The 14,197-nt window shown below is 46.6% G+C and overlaps 1 protein-coding gene across 3 annotated transcripts in view; it reads right to left on the bottom strand.

Moving 5' to 3' along the window:
• rmdn3 (regulator of microtubule dynamics 3) overlaps positions 1-14,197 on the bottom strand; it is a 470,539-nt gene that overhangs the window by 405,282 nt on the left and 51,060 nt on the right. For all 3 annotated transcript variants that reach the window (XM_041214025.1, XM_041214026.1, XM_041214027.1), the window contains exon 5: positions 1,582-1,684. In XM_041214025.1, the coding sequence (XP_041069959.1) occupies positions 1,582-1,684 (103 nt within the window). The remainder of the gene's footprint in view (positions 1-1,581; positions 1,685-14,197) is intronic.

Raw genomic sequence — 14,197 nt, forward strand, 5'->3', positions numbered from 1 at the left:
TCCAAGTGATGGTGTTCCCATGTATCTGCTGTCCTCGTCCTTGTAGATGATAGTGGTCCTGGGTTTGGTAGGTGCTGTTTAAGGTGGCTTGGTGAGTTCCTGCAGTGCACCCTGTAAATGGTGCACACTGCTGCCACTGTGCATCGGTGGCGGAGGGAGTGAATGTTTGTGGATGGGATGCCAATCAAGTGGGCTCCTTTTCCTGGATGGTGCCAAGTTTCTTGAGTGTTGTTGGAGCTGCACTCATCCAGGCAAGTGGAGAGTATTCTAAAACTCCTGACTTGTGCCTTGTAGATGTTGAACATATACTCAAGGTAAAATTAATCTATTTGAATAACAGACTTCTTATACAGAGAACATGATCTTAATAAGAAGAAAGATGACTGCTCTTTTCCTCCAATGACAATAAAAAAGATAAATAAATTCTAAAAAATGTTTTGAAAATGTGAAATATTTTATTCCAGTGAAAATTTCATTGTAACTTAATGTGAGAAGTTCCTGCTTTGGTTTCCATGACAATTGAGGGCAACTGACAGGCCATTTCTGTATGTTGGTCACCTCCATTCCCCTGCCTTTTGTTCTGTCTGGCATCCTCCTACCTTAATCTACACTCGCTTGAATCTTTAGTCTTAAATTTTGTCCCCTGCCCAGGTCTTAACTCTCACCAAGTCCTGTTCTCCTATCACTGCTGTGCTCGCTGACTTATATTGGCTCCAAGTCAATCAATGCCTTGATTTTAAAATTCTCATCCTTGGTTTTAAATCCCTCCCAGTCTCTGTAATCTCCTCCAGCCCAACAACCCTCAGAGATATCTGTGCTCCTCTAATTCTGGCCTCTTGTGCATTCACAGTCATAATTGCTCCGTCATTGGTGGCTGAGCCTTCAGTTGCCTAGGCCCACAATTCTGGAATTCCCTCCCTACACCTCTCTACCTCACTTTCCTCCTTTAAGCTACTTCTTAAAACCTACCTCTTTGACCAAATTTTTCTGGCTCAGTGTCATACTTTGTTTTATAATGCTCCTGTGCAGTGCCTTAGGATGTTTCATGACATTAAAGGCGCTATATAGATATAGGTTGTTGTTGGTTTCAAAGAGCAAAAAAAAACTCTATATGCAAATCTGATATTGGCAAATTCCAGATTAAATGTTACAAATTTTAAAGTTTTGACCAAAAGCATGAATAGATTTGCCTTGAAGGGAAACGTTTTTACTCTAGGAAAAATCTTGTCATTTTGATTTCTACTATCCTTAAAGCAGATATGGATCAAATTAAAATATATGGCATGACAGAATTAATACTTACTGCAGCAAACTAGCTAAAAGAACAGATGGAACAATACCACCCATGTATTGTCTTCTTACCATGCCTTCTCAAATCTACCAATGTTTTCTCCTGCACTGCTCCTATCCTAAACATGTTGACTTTTTGCTGGGTTCCACAGTCCCAGGTTATCCACTGGTAACTCTGCTCACCCAGTAATATGGGTCAACTACTCACCATCTTAACCAGCCAAGTTACTGTGGGAAGCTACATCAAATGCCTTCTACTGCACAAATTACAGCATCAAAGATCTGCCTTACCGCTAACCAAAAAGGACTTCTTCTCAATTTCATCTTTTGATATCTCCAACATGTCACAGTACGCACGAGACAGTCGCCAGCAGAAGTCAGGCTTTGAACAATACTGCAAAAAAGCAAAGGATATATATAGATCTGTGTACTGTATTTCATAAATACTTGCTAGCCAAAAACTGATGGCTGTTCTATGGGCTGACCAACACAAATACATCTGGGCTTCATCAGTCAGCAAGTTCCTGATGTTGACAGGGCAAATCAGCATCAATGGAAAGAAGGCACTTGGTTGAAAGAAATCAGTCAACCAACCTAGAGCAAGTCATGGGCTGAAACAGGAATTGTACTAACAAAATATAAAGTATATATTTGACTATTATGGATTACAAAAGTGTTGGGAGTCAAAATCGGACAGGAAACAAGTTTTCTTTTTTTAACCGTAATTATTTTATTTGAACAATACAGGGAGATGGAGTGGATTTCTTGAAATGTGTACAGGAGAACTTTTTAGGTCAATATGTAGAGGGTCCAACAAGGGACAGCACAATGCTGGATGAAGCCGAACAGGTGGCTGAAGTGGTGGTGGAGGAGCATTTTAGTGATAGCGATCACAGCATGGTACAATTTAAAATAAAAACAGAATTACCTGGAAAAACTCAGCAGATCTGGCAGCATCAGAGGAGAAGAAAAGATTTGACGTTTTGAGTCCTCATGACCCTTCAACAGAACTAGGTGATTCCAAGGAAGGGGTGAATTATAAGCTGGTTTAAGGTGTGTGTGTGTGTGTGTGTGTGTGTGTGTGTGTGTGTGTGGCGGGGGGGGGTGTTTGGGTGGGGGGAGAGAAGTGGAGGGGGGGTGTGGTTGTAGGGACAAACAAGCAGTGATAGAAGCAGATCATCAAAAGATGTCACAGACAACAGAACAAAAGAACACATAGCTGTTAAAGTTGGTGATATTATCTAAGCGAATGTGCTAATTAAGAATGGATGGTAGGGCACTCAAGGTATAGCTCTAGTGGGGGTGGGGGGAGCATAAAAGATTTAAAAATATTTAAAAATAATGGAAATAGGTGGGAAAAGAAAAATCTATATAATTTATTGGAAGAAACAAAAGGAAGGGGGAAGAAATAGAAAGGGGGTGGGGATGGAGGAGGGAGCTCAAGACCTAAAGTTGTTGAATTCAATATTCAGTCCGGAAGGCTGTAAAGTACCTAGTCGGAAGATGAGGTGTTGTTCCTCCAGTTTGCGTTGGGCTTCACTGGAACAATGCAGCAAGCCAAGGACGGACATGTGGGCAAGAGAGCAGGGTGCAGTGTTAAAATGGCAAGCGACAGGGTGGTTTGGGTCATTCTTGCGGACAGACCGCAGGTGTTCTGCAAAGCAGTCGCCCAGTTTATGTTTGGTCTCTCCAATGTAGAGGAGATCACATTGGGAGCAACGAATGCAGTAGACTAAGTTGGGGGAAATGCAAGTGAAACGCTGCTTCACTTGAAAGGAGTGTTTGGGCCCTTGGACGGTGAGGAGAGAGGAAGTGAAGGGGCAGGTGTTACATCTTTTGCGTGGGCATGGGGTGGTGCCATAGGAGGGGGTTGAGGAGTAGGGGGTGACAGAGGAGTGGACCAGGGTGTCTCGGAGGGAACGATCCCTACGGAATGCCGACGGGGGGGTGAAGGGAAGATGTGTTTGGTGGTGGCATCATGCTGGAGTTGGCGGAAATGGCGGAGGATGATCCTTTGAATGCGGAGGCTGTTGGGGTGATAAGTGAGGACAAGGGGGACCCTATCATGTTTCTGGGAGGGAGGAGAAGGCGTGAGGGCGGATGCGCAGGAGATGGGCCGGACACGGTTGAGGGCCCTGTCAACGACCGTGGGTGGAAAACCTCGGTTAAGGAAGAAGGAGGACATGTCAGAGGAACTGTTTTTGAAGGTAGCATCATCAGAACAGATGCGACGTAGGCGAAGGAACTGAGAGAATGGGATGGAGTCCTTACAGGAAGCAGGGTGTGAGGAGCTGTAGTCGAGGTAGCTGTGGGAGTCGGTAGGTTTGTAATGGATATTGGTGGACAGTCTATCACCAGAGATTGAGACAGAGAGGTCAAGGAAGGGAAGGGAAGTGTCAGAGATGGAGGGGTGGAGATTGGAAGCAAAATTAATAAATTTTTCCAAGTCCCGACGGGAGCGTGAAGCAGCACCGAAGTAATCATCAATGTACCGGAGAAAGAGTTGTGGAAGGGGGCTGGAGTAGGACTGGAACAAGGAATGTTCCACATACCCCATAAAGAGACAGGCATAGCTGGGGCCCATGCGGGTACCCACAGCCACACCTTTTATTTGGAGGAAGTGAGAGGAGTTGAAGGAAAAATTGTTCAGTGTGAGAACAAGTTCAGCCAGACGGAGGAGAGTAGTGGTGGATGGGGATTGTTTGGGCCTCTGTTCGAGGAAGAAGCTAAGGGCCCTCAGACCATCCTGGTAGGGGATGGAGGTGTAGAGGGATTGGACGTCCATGGTGAAGAGGAAGCAGTTGGGGCCAGGGAACTGGAAATTGTTGATGTGATGTAAGGTGTCAGAGGAATCACGGATGTAGGTGGGAAGGGCCTGGACAATGGGAGAGAGAAGGGAGTCAAGATAACGAGAAATCCGTTTCTCGGACTGCTGTTCCTGTCACATTCTGAGATCCACACTTAGTGCCATGCGCCGCCATATGAACACACTCGACCTCTCCCTCCAGCAGCACCGCCATACCCTTTTTCAAAGCTGCGCGTGCTCCCAGTTTCATTTTATTCTTCAGCTCATCCGACGCCTCAACAAGAAACTTTTTCTCTTTCTCTCAAGTGCTAAGGAACGCAAACTCCAACAACTCATCAACACCAACACACATCTAGGACCCTCCACCCCTGCCTGTCCCTCCATCCCCACCCCATCTTCCAATCCCAGCCCCAGCCGTGTATTCACTATACCCCCTGACCTTCCCCTCTGCGATGCTGAACGTCCAGTGCTCAGCAAAGGACTTAGTTTCATACCCTTACGCCCTCACCTCAATGAATTTCAGGCTCGGCATGATGCTGAACTCTTCTTCCGCCGTCTTCGTCTCCGGGCTCAATTCTTCGGGCAGGAGTCCTCTCCCCGTTCAACGGATCCTTTCACCCACCTCCAATATTCTCCCTCCCCTGGACCCCTCCCTCTGGATTCTTACCTTCGCTTGATCTTTTCATTGAGAACTGTCGGCGTGACATTAGTCGTCTCAATTTCTCTGCTCCTCTTACCCATTCTAATCTCTCTCTCTCTCAACTTATTGCACTCCATTCTCTCAGGTCCAACCCTGACATTGTCATCATACCCGCTGACAAGGGCGGTGCTGTTGTTGTCTGGCGCACTGATCTCTACCTCGCGGAGGCTGAGCGTCAACTCGCAGACACTTCCTCCTACCTCTCCCTGGACCATGACCCCACCACTGAACATCAAGCCATTGATTCCAGGACTGTCACTGACCTCATCTCCTCTGGGGATCTTCCTCCCACAGCTTCCAACCTGATAGTCGCCCAAACTCGGACGGCCCGCTTCTAACTCCTACCCAAAATCCACAAACAGAACTGTCCCGCTAGACCGATCGTGTCAGCTTGCTCCTGCCCCACAGAACTCATTTCTCATTATCTTGACTCCCTTCTCTCTCCCCTTGTCCAGGCCCTTCCCACCTACATCCGTGACTCCTCTGACACCTTACGTCACATCAACAATTTCCAGTTCCCTGGCCCTAACCGCTTCCTCTTCACCATGGACGTCCAATCCCTCTACACCTCCATCCCCCACCAGGATGGTCTGAGGGCCCTTAGCTTCTTCCTCGAACGGAGGCCCGAACAATCCCCATCCACCACTACTCTCCTCCGTCTGGCTGAACTTGTTCTCACACTGAACAATTTCTCCTTCAACTCCTCTCACTTCCTCCAAATAAATGGTGTGGCTATGGGTACCCGCATGGGCCCCAGCTATGCCTGTCTCTTTATGGGGTATGTGGAACATTCCTTGTTCCAGTCCTACTCCAGCCCCCTTCCACAACTCTTTCTCTGGTACATCGATGATTACTTCGGTTCTGCTTCATGTTCTCGTCGGGACTTGGAATAATTTATTAATTTTGCTTCCAATCTCCAACCCTCCATCATTTTCACGTGGTCCATCTCTGACACTTCCCTTCCTTTCCTTGACCTCTCTGTCTCAATCTCTGGTGATAGACTGTTCACCAATATCCATTACAAACCCACCGACTCCCACAGCTACCTCGACTACAGCTCCTCACACCCCGCTTCCTGTAAGGACTCCATCCCATTCTCTCAGTTCCTTCGCCTACGTCGCATCTGTTCTGATGATGCTACCTTCAAAAACAGTTCCTCTGACATGTCCTCCTTCTTCCTTAACCGAGGTTTTCCACCCACGGTCGTTGACAGGGCCCTCAACCGTGTCCGGCCCATCTCCTGCGCATCCGCCCTCATGCCTTCTCCTCCCTCCCAGAAACATGATAGGGTCCCCCTTGTCCTCACTTATCACCCCAACAGCCTCCGCATTCAAAGGATCATCCTCCGCCATTTCCGCCAACTCCAGCATGATGCCACCACCAAACACATCTTCCCTTCACCCCCCCCTGTCGGCATTCCGTAGGGATCGTTCCCTCCGAGACACCCTGGTCCACTCCTCCATCACCCCCTACTCCTCAACCCCCTCCTATGGCACCACCCCATGCCCACGCAAAAGATGCAACACCTGCCCCTTCACTTCCTCTCTCCTCACCGTCCAAGGGCCCAAACACTCCTTTCAAGTGAAGCAATATTTCACTTGCATTTCCCCCAACTTAGTCTACTGCATTCGTTGCTCCCAATGTGGTCTCCTCTACATTGGAGAGACCAAACGTAAACTGGGCGACCGCTTTGCAGAACACCTGCGGTCTGTCCGCAAGAATGACCCAAATCACCCTGTCGCTTGCCATTTTAACACTCCACCCTGCTCTCTTGTCCACATGTCTGTCCTTGGCTTGCTGCATTGTTCCAGTGAAGCCCAACGCAAACTGGAGGAACAACACCTCATCTTCCGACTAGGCACTTTACAGCCTTCCGGACTGAATATTGAATTCAACAACTTTAGGTCGTGAGCTCCCTCCTCCATCCCCACCCCCTTTCTGTTTCTTCCCCCTTCCTTTTGTTTCTTCCAATAAATTATATAGATTTTTCTTTTCCCACCTATTTCCATTATTTTAAAATATTTTTAAATCTTTCATGCTCCCCCCACCCCCACTAGAGCTATACCTTGAGTGCCCTACCATCCATTCTTAATTAGCACATTCGTTTAGATAATATCACCAACTTTAACACCTATGTGTTCTTTTGTTCTGTTGTCTGTGACATCTTTTGATGATCTGCTTTTATGACTGCTTGTTTGTCCCTACAACCACACCACCCCCTCCACTTCTCTCCCCCCAGCCAAACCCCGCCCCACCCCACACACACGCACACACAAACATTAAACCAGCTTATATTTCACCCCTTCCTTGGATTCACCTAGTTCTGTTGAAGGGTCATGAGGACTCGAAACGTCAACTCTTTTCTTCTCCGCCAATGCTGCCAGACCTGCTGAGTTTTTCCAGGTAATTCTGTTTTTGTTTTGGATATCCAGCATCCGCAGTTTTTTTGTTTTTATCCACGGTACAATTTAAGCTTGTCATGGACAAAGAAATAGACAAGTTGCAAAAATTTGTTTTGGATTAAGGGAGAGCAGATTTTAGTAAAATAAGGCAGGATTTGGCCAAGGTAGACTGGGAACAGCTACTTGTGGGGAAATCTACAGAAGAGCAGGGGGGGCGTTCAAAAAGGAAATGGGGAGGATACAGGGTCAACGTGTTTCCTCTAGGGTGATAGGAAGGAGTAACAAGCCCAGAGAACTATGAATTACCAGAGATATTCAGGATATTATGTGAAGGAAAAGAGAGGCTTTTAGCAGGTAGAAGGGAAGCAAATCAGCGGAGACATTCGTGGAGTACAGAAAGTGCAGGGTGGAGCTTAAGAAAGCAATTAGGAGAGCAAAGAGGGTATATGAGAAAGCTCTGGCTGGTAAAAGAAGGGAAAATCCCAAGATATTCTATAAGTATATCAATGGGGAGAGAATATCCAGGGAAAGAGTAGGGCCCATTAGGGACCAAGGGGGCTATCTATGGGTGGAGCCAGAGGACATCGCTAGAGTGTTGAATGAGTACTTCACGTCTGTCTTCACCCAAGAGAATGAGGATGAAGGTATCGAACTCAGGGAGAGAGACTGCGAGGTTCTTGAGCAAATTGATACAGGGACTGACAAGGTATTGGAGGTGTTGGTAGGCTTAAAAGTGGACAAATCTCCAGGTCCGGATGATTTATGTCCCAGACTGCTGAGGGGGACAAGGGAGGAGATCGCAGGGGCTCTGACCCAAATTTTTAATTCCTCTCTGGCCACGGGGGAGGTGCCAGAGGACTGGAGAACAGCTAATGTGGTTCCACTATTTAAGAAGGGTTGTAGACATAAGCCAGGGAACTACAGGCAAGTGAGTCTCAACTCAGTGGTAGGGAAACTATTGGAGAAAGTTCTAAAGGAGAGTCTCTATCTCCACTTGGAGAAGCAAGGTTTGATCAGGGATAGTCAGCATGATTTGTCAGAGGAAGGTCATGCCTAACAAATTTGATTGAATTTTTTGAGGAGGTGACCAGGTGTGTAGATGAGGGTAGTGCAGTTGATGTAGTCTATATGGATTTCAGCAAAGCCTTTGACAAGGTCCCACATGGGAGACTTATAAAGAAGGCAAATGCACAAGGGTACAAGGTAATTTGATAAGGTGGATTCAAAATTGGCTTAGTTGTAGGAGACAGAGAGTGATGACAGAAGGCTGCTTTAGTGACTTGAAGACTGTGTCCAGTGGCATACCACAGGGATCTGTGCTAGGTCCCCTATTATTCGTCATTGATATAAACGACATAGATGACTATGCGGGGGGTAGGATTAGTAAGTTTGCGGATGACACAAAGATTGGCCGGGTGGTTAACAGTGAGGTTTAGTGTCTTGGGCTACAGGGAGATATAGACGGGACAGTCAAAGGGGGAAATAAGTGGCAGATGGAATTTAACGCTGAAAAGTGAGAGGTGAGACACTTTGAAGGAGAAACTTGATAAGGAAGTATTCAATAAACAGCATGACACTAGGAAGTTCTGAGGAACAAAGGGACCTTGGCATGTGTGTCCATAGATCACTGAAGGCGGAGGGAAATGTTAGTGGGGTGGTGAAAAAGGCATATGGGACACTTGCCTTTATCAATCAAGGCCTAGATTACAAAAGTAGGGAGGTCATGTTGGAGTTGTATAGAACCTTGGTAAGGCCACAGCTGGAGTACTGTGTGCAGTTCTGGTCACCACATTATAGGAAGGATGTGAGTGCACTGGAGGGGGTGCAGAGGAGATTCACCAGGCTGTTGCCTGGGATGAAACATTTAAGTTATGAAGAGAGGTTGGATAGGCTTGGGTTGTTTTCGTTAGAGCAGAGAAGACTGGAGGGGCGACCTGATGGAGGTGTACAAGATTATGAGGGGCATGGAGGTGAATAGGGAGCAGCTGTTCACCCTAGTTAAAGGGTCAGTCACAAGGGGACATAAGTTCAAGGCGAAGGGCAGGAGGTTTAGCGGGGGGGATGTGAGGAAAAACTTTTTTACCCAGAGGGTGGTGACAGTCTGGAATACGCTGCCTGGGAGGATGGTGGAGGCGAGTTGCCTCAGATCCTTTAAAAAGTACATGGATGAGCACTTGGCACGTCATAACATTCAAGGCTATGGGCCAATGCTGGTAAATGGGATTAGGTAGGTAGGTCAGGTGTTTCTCACTTGTCGGTGCAGACTTGATGGGCCGAAGGACCTCTTTTGTACTGTGTAATTCTGTGATTCTGTGATAGTGGCAAAGTGGTAATGTCACTGGACTGGTAATCCAGAGGCCGAGGTTAATGCTCTGGGGACATGACTTCAAATCCCACCATGGCAGCAATTTAAGTTTAATTAATTAATAAATCTGGACTCCCAATGGTGACCATTAAACTATCATCGATTGTTGTAAAAACCCATCTGGTTCACTAATGTCTTTTAGGAAAGGAAATCTGGCCTCCTTATCTGGCCTGGCTTACATGTGACTCTAGACCTACAGCAATGTGGTTTACACTAATTTGCCCTCTGAAATGGCCCAGCAAACCACTCCGTTATACCAAACTACTATAGATATCAAATGGACTGCAGCGATTCAAGAAAGCAGTTCATCACCACTTTCTCAAAGGGCAATTAGGGATCGGCAAATAATGCTGGCCAAGCCAGTGATGGCCACATCCCATGAAAGAATTTAAAAAAGATTACTTTCCTGCTCAATACATTGGGATCACCATATTTTTCAATCAGCAAATACCATTGCTCTACTCTATTGTCTAATTTTATTAGATGGAAGAGAACAGATTACTGGCACTTAATTACAAAGGCAATGGCATAGCTGCGCAATGAGTGTGAATGCCGAAGAATCCAGGAACTGAATTGCAGTCTTCTGTCAAACTCTGTCTTTATTTGGTTATTTTTCCAAAGCAGTGTACAGTTTACATTTATATCGAAGGCAAAATAGTGTTAATGTTGGAAATATGAAATAAAAACAGAAAATGCTGGAAAACATTAATCAGGTGGGGCAGCGTTTGTGAAGAGAGAAAATGGTTTCTCAGCATGCACAATAAATCCCCTTTTAAGTTTTCCTGTTTTAAGTTGTTTCACTTTAACGTTGGTCATTTAATGGGGGCTGTATTTTTCATTTACAGTCGTGAGTTGTGTTTTAAAGTTGCTTCACACTGGGTATGACGAAGGGCCGCATGACCCGAAAGGTGCCATTTTGGAGCAGCCTCTGCTGCTTCCTGACCTTCCCTCTCACTGCAGCCCTACTGTTCATGACTTACTTCCTGCAAGTCGTAGCTGCTGCTCCTGCTGCTCACCACTCATTTCTAGCAGCCTCGCCCACAGAGAGCATTTGTGAAGTCATACGCTTCGGTGTGAAAAACAGAAAGGCAGAGTATTATTTAAATAGTGATATATTGGGAAATGTGGACGTACAAAGGAATCTGGATGTCCTTGTACACCAGTCAATGGAAGTAAATAGTTAGGTGCAGCAAGCAATTAGGAAGGCAAATGTTGGCCTTCATTGCAAGAGAATTTGAGTTCAGAAGTAAGGATGTCTTATTGCAGTATACAGGGTCTTGGTGAGACCACACCTGGAGTATTGCATGCAGTTTTGGTCTCTCTACCTAAGAAAGGATATACTTGCCAGAGAGGGAGTGTAGCGAAGGTTCAACTAGGCTGATACCAGGAATGGCAGGACTGTCATATGAGGAGAGATTGATTCGACTAGACCTGTATTCGCTAGAGTTTAGAAGAATGAGAGGAAATGTATAAAATTCTAACAGCTACACAGACAGGATGAAGGGAGGATATTTCCCCTGGATGGGGAGTCTAGAGCCAGGGACCACAGTCTCAGAATACAGGGCAGGCCATCTAGGACTGAGATGAGGAAAAATTTCTTCACTCAGAGGGTGGTCAACCTGTGGAATTCTCTACCACAGAAAGCTATGGAGGCCAGATCATTAAGTATATTCAAGAAAGAAATTGATCATCAAGGGGTTTGGAGCAAAAGCGGGAATATGGGGTTGAGCTAGAGGATCAGCCATGATCATATGAATGGCGAAGCAGGCTTGAAGGGCCAAATGGCCTACTTCTGCTCCTAGTTCCTATGTTTCTAAGTGGTAAGGAGATATGGGGAGCACAAGATTTTGAGAAAGGGGAGGTCAGAGGCTGCCTGAAGGGTCTACAATGAGATTGGGGGCTAGGGTGTGGTAGAGACCTCAAGCTCAGAGAGTCGACAGTGAGAGGGAGGATGGGGAACGGCAGAGGCTGCGAGCCCAGGAGGTCAGCAATGAGAGGGTGGGACAGGGAGCAGCAGAGGCTGCAAGCCCAGAAGGTGCTGTAAGCTGCAGGGCTATGGGCTGGGTACAGGAAGGTCGGTAGAAAGGGCACCTGGGTGTCCTCGGGTTGGCATGGACAAGATGGGATGAATGGCCTCCTTCTGTGCTGTAACTTTTCTATGGTTCTATGGTCAACAATGAGAGTGAGGGACAGGGAGTAGCAAGGGCCATGAGCCTGAGGGGTCAGCAGTGAGAGGCTGGGCCAGGGAACAGCAGTGGCTGCAGGCCTGAAGGGTCGGCAATGAAAGGGACGGTCAGAGAGGGTCAGAGACCATGAGCCCAGATGGTCAGCAGCGAGATGGTGGGCCAGAGAGCGGCAGAGACCACGAGCCTGGAAGGCCAGCAGAGAGAGAGGGAGGGTCAAGGAGTGGAAGAGCCCACGAGCCCAGAGGGTTGCCAGTCAGAGGGTGGGCCATGTAGCTGCAGAGACTGCGAGCCCAGAGGGTCAGCAATGAGAGGGAGGGCCTCCTGTGAGGGCTGTGAGCCTGGAGGGACGGCAGTCAGAGGCTGGGGCAGGGAGTTGCAGAGACTGTCAGCCTGAGAGGTTAGCAATGAAGGTGAGGGCCAAAGAGCAGCAGATGCCGTGAACCGGATGGTGACAGCAAGGAGAGTCAGGGACCGGGATGTGTGGTGAGCAGGTGGTTCAGGAAACTGGATCAGCAAGGTTGGCATATTTCTTTTATATTTAGAAATTTATTTTATTTTAAAGGTTATTTACCAATACAGGAATTTAGCAATGTATAGTATTTTGTCTTGCAGGGTATTTTCAGATGAGAAATTTCCTTTGACACCTAAAGCTTTTGCATTGGTTTTAATGGGAAAATCTAACATGCTTAAAGTCATTTCACTTTAAGTTGCACTTTTCAGGAATGCAACTACAACTTTAAATGAAGACTTACTGTACAGAGCCATAAGAAAGGAAAGATGGGGCAGCAAAGGCAAAGGAGAAGGTCCATGATAGAGTAGAATGCAGAAGTGATTAAATGACAAAATGGATGAAGGTGAAAGGTAAGAGGAGGTGGTAATGGCACAAGTAAAAGAGTAAACAATTGATCCAGAACAATGTCCCCGTCTTCAAATTAACATGTTTGCATGACTGTGCAAAACAGCTTAAAGCTGTTGCACACTTAAAATAGCCTGCACGTGCCAAAGAAAATATTAGCATAAACGTTACCTACAGGAGATGTAAATGAAAACAGAAGAACAATTACCAGTGCCTGGTGTCTGAGAAATTTGCAGCAATGTTTTTAATTCAATGTTGAGTCCAGAAGGCTGCAAAATGCCTAATCAAAAGACTAGGTGCCATTCCTCAAGTTTCTATTGAACTTCATTGGAACAGTGTAGGTGGTCACGGAAAGAGAGCTCAGAATGGGATGAGAATTAAAGTGGCAAATGACTGTAAGGTTAGGTTCATTTTTAACATATTTCAGTAATGCAATGGGCATGTTTACTCAGCACAGCGTAATTCAAAGATAGAAAAATTGATCATAGTCTAGAATCTATCAACGTATGGAACAGGCAATAATAAACTTGAATATTACAGTTTCTATTCCTTCAGAGTATCAAACAAGAAAGTTACAATATAAACATGATAAATGCATGCAATATTTTGCAGCACTAACAATTTGTACTGTGAGAGGATGTAAGCTGATGCCCACAACTCACAACATTGTAAATTGCTGATCCAAGGCATGACATCATAGAAGGCATTAGACAGAAGCCAGACACCTCGCAACAAGTCAAGCATACTACTTAGCACCTGATTGAAGAAATCAGGAACAGATCACCCACTCATTATCTTTGTCAAGGAAGTGCATGGCATAGAGAGTCTTCAACAAAGAATGAATAAAAATAAGCTAAGCTCCGAAGGCTCAGTGAGTGGGTTTATCATAAAAATGCAGAACTGAACCTAAAATGGTCAATACTGAATTAGCTGACCTCATCACATGTACCCATTTACGTGCCACAATGCTGAAACGAATGGCCGCATTAGTGGCCCTGATCACTGGCAAGAAAGGTGGTGACAATCCTGCCGTAGCCATTTCTGGGAGCCCTGGCAGAATTAAATGCCTTTCAGGCAGTCTGCTGCCTGCTATCAGGGATACCGGGCTTTTGAAGGTGAAGAGCTGGCAGCCAACCAGATGGCCAGCAGCTCTTCAGTCCCAGTAGCACTATTGGGTGCAATAGCCACCTAAGACACTGCAGGAAGCTCAGAAATAGAGGTCCGAGGCGCAAGTGAGTGGGGCAGGTTTGCAGGGGCTAGCTAGGCAGGCAGGGGGCTGGGTGGCGGTGGTGGTGGTGGGGGGTTTGTTGTGGGGGGCAGGAAGGGCTCTTCCAGCAGGGTGATCCTTGCCACTGGTGTTCAGGGGAGGGGGTTCTATCACGGAGAACAAGTGTACCAGATCTGGAGTGCCCCTCTGACTTGTGGCCATAGGGCGGCCTGCCTTTGAGGCATGGACCTTCCCTCAGCACCCCACCGCTGTTAGATTACCAATGGCAGCAAAATAAGCCCCTTAATTGGCCACTTAGGGCCTTCAACTGGCCTAGGGGCAGGAATTTTGAAAGTCTGGTGCTAACATTGTATAGGCAACAGTT

Source organism: Carcharodon carcharias, chromosome 20 (genome assembly GCF_017639515.1).
Source record: "Carcharodon carcharias isolate sCarCar2 chromosome 20, sCarCar2.pri, whole genome shotgun sequence".
Classification (NCBI taxonomy): Eukaryota; Metazoa; Chordata; class Chondrichthyes; order Lamniformes; family Lamnidae; genus Carcharodon; species Carcharodon carcharias.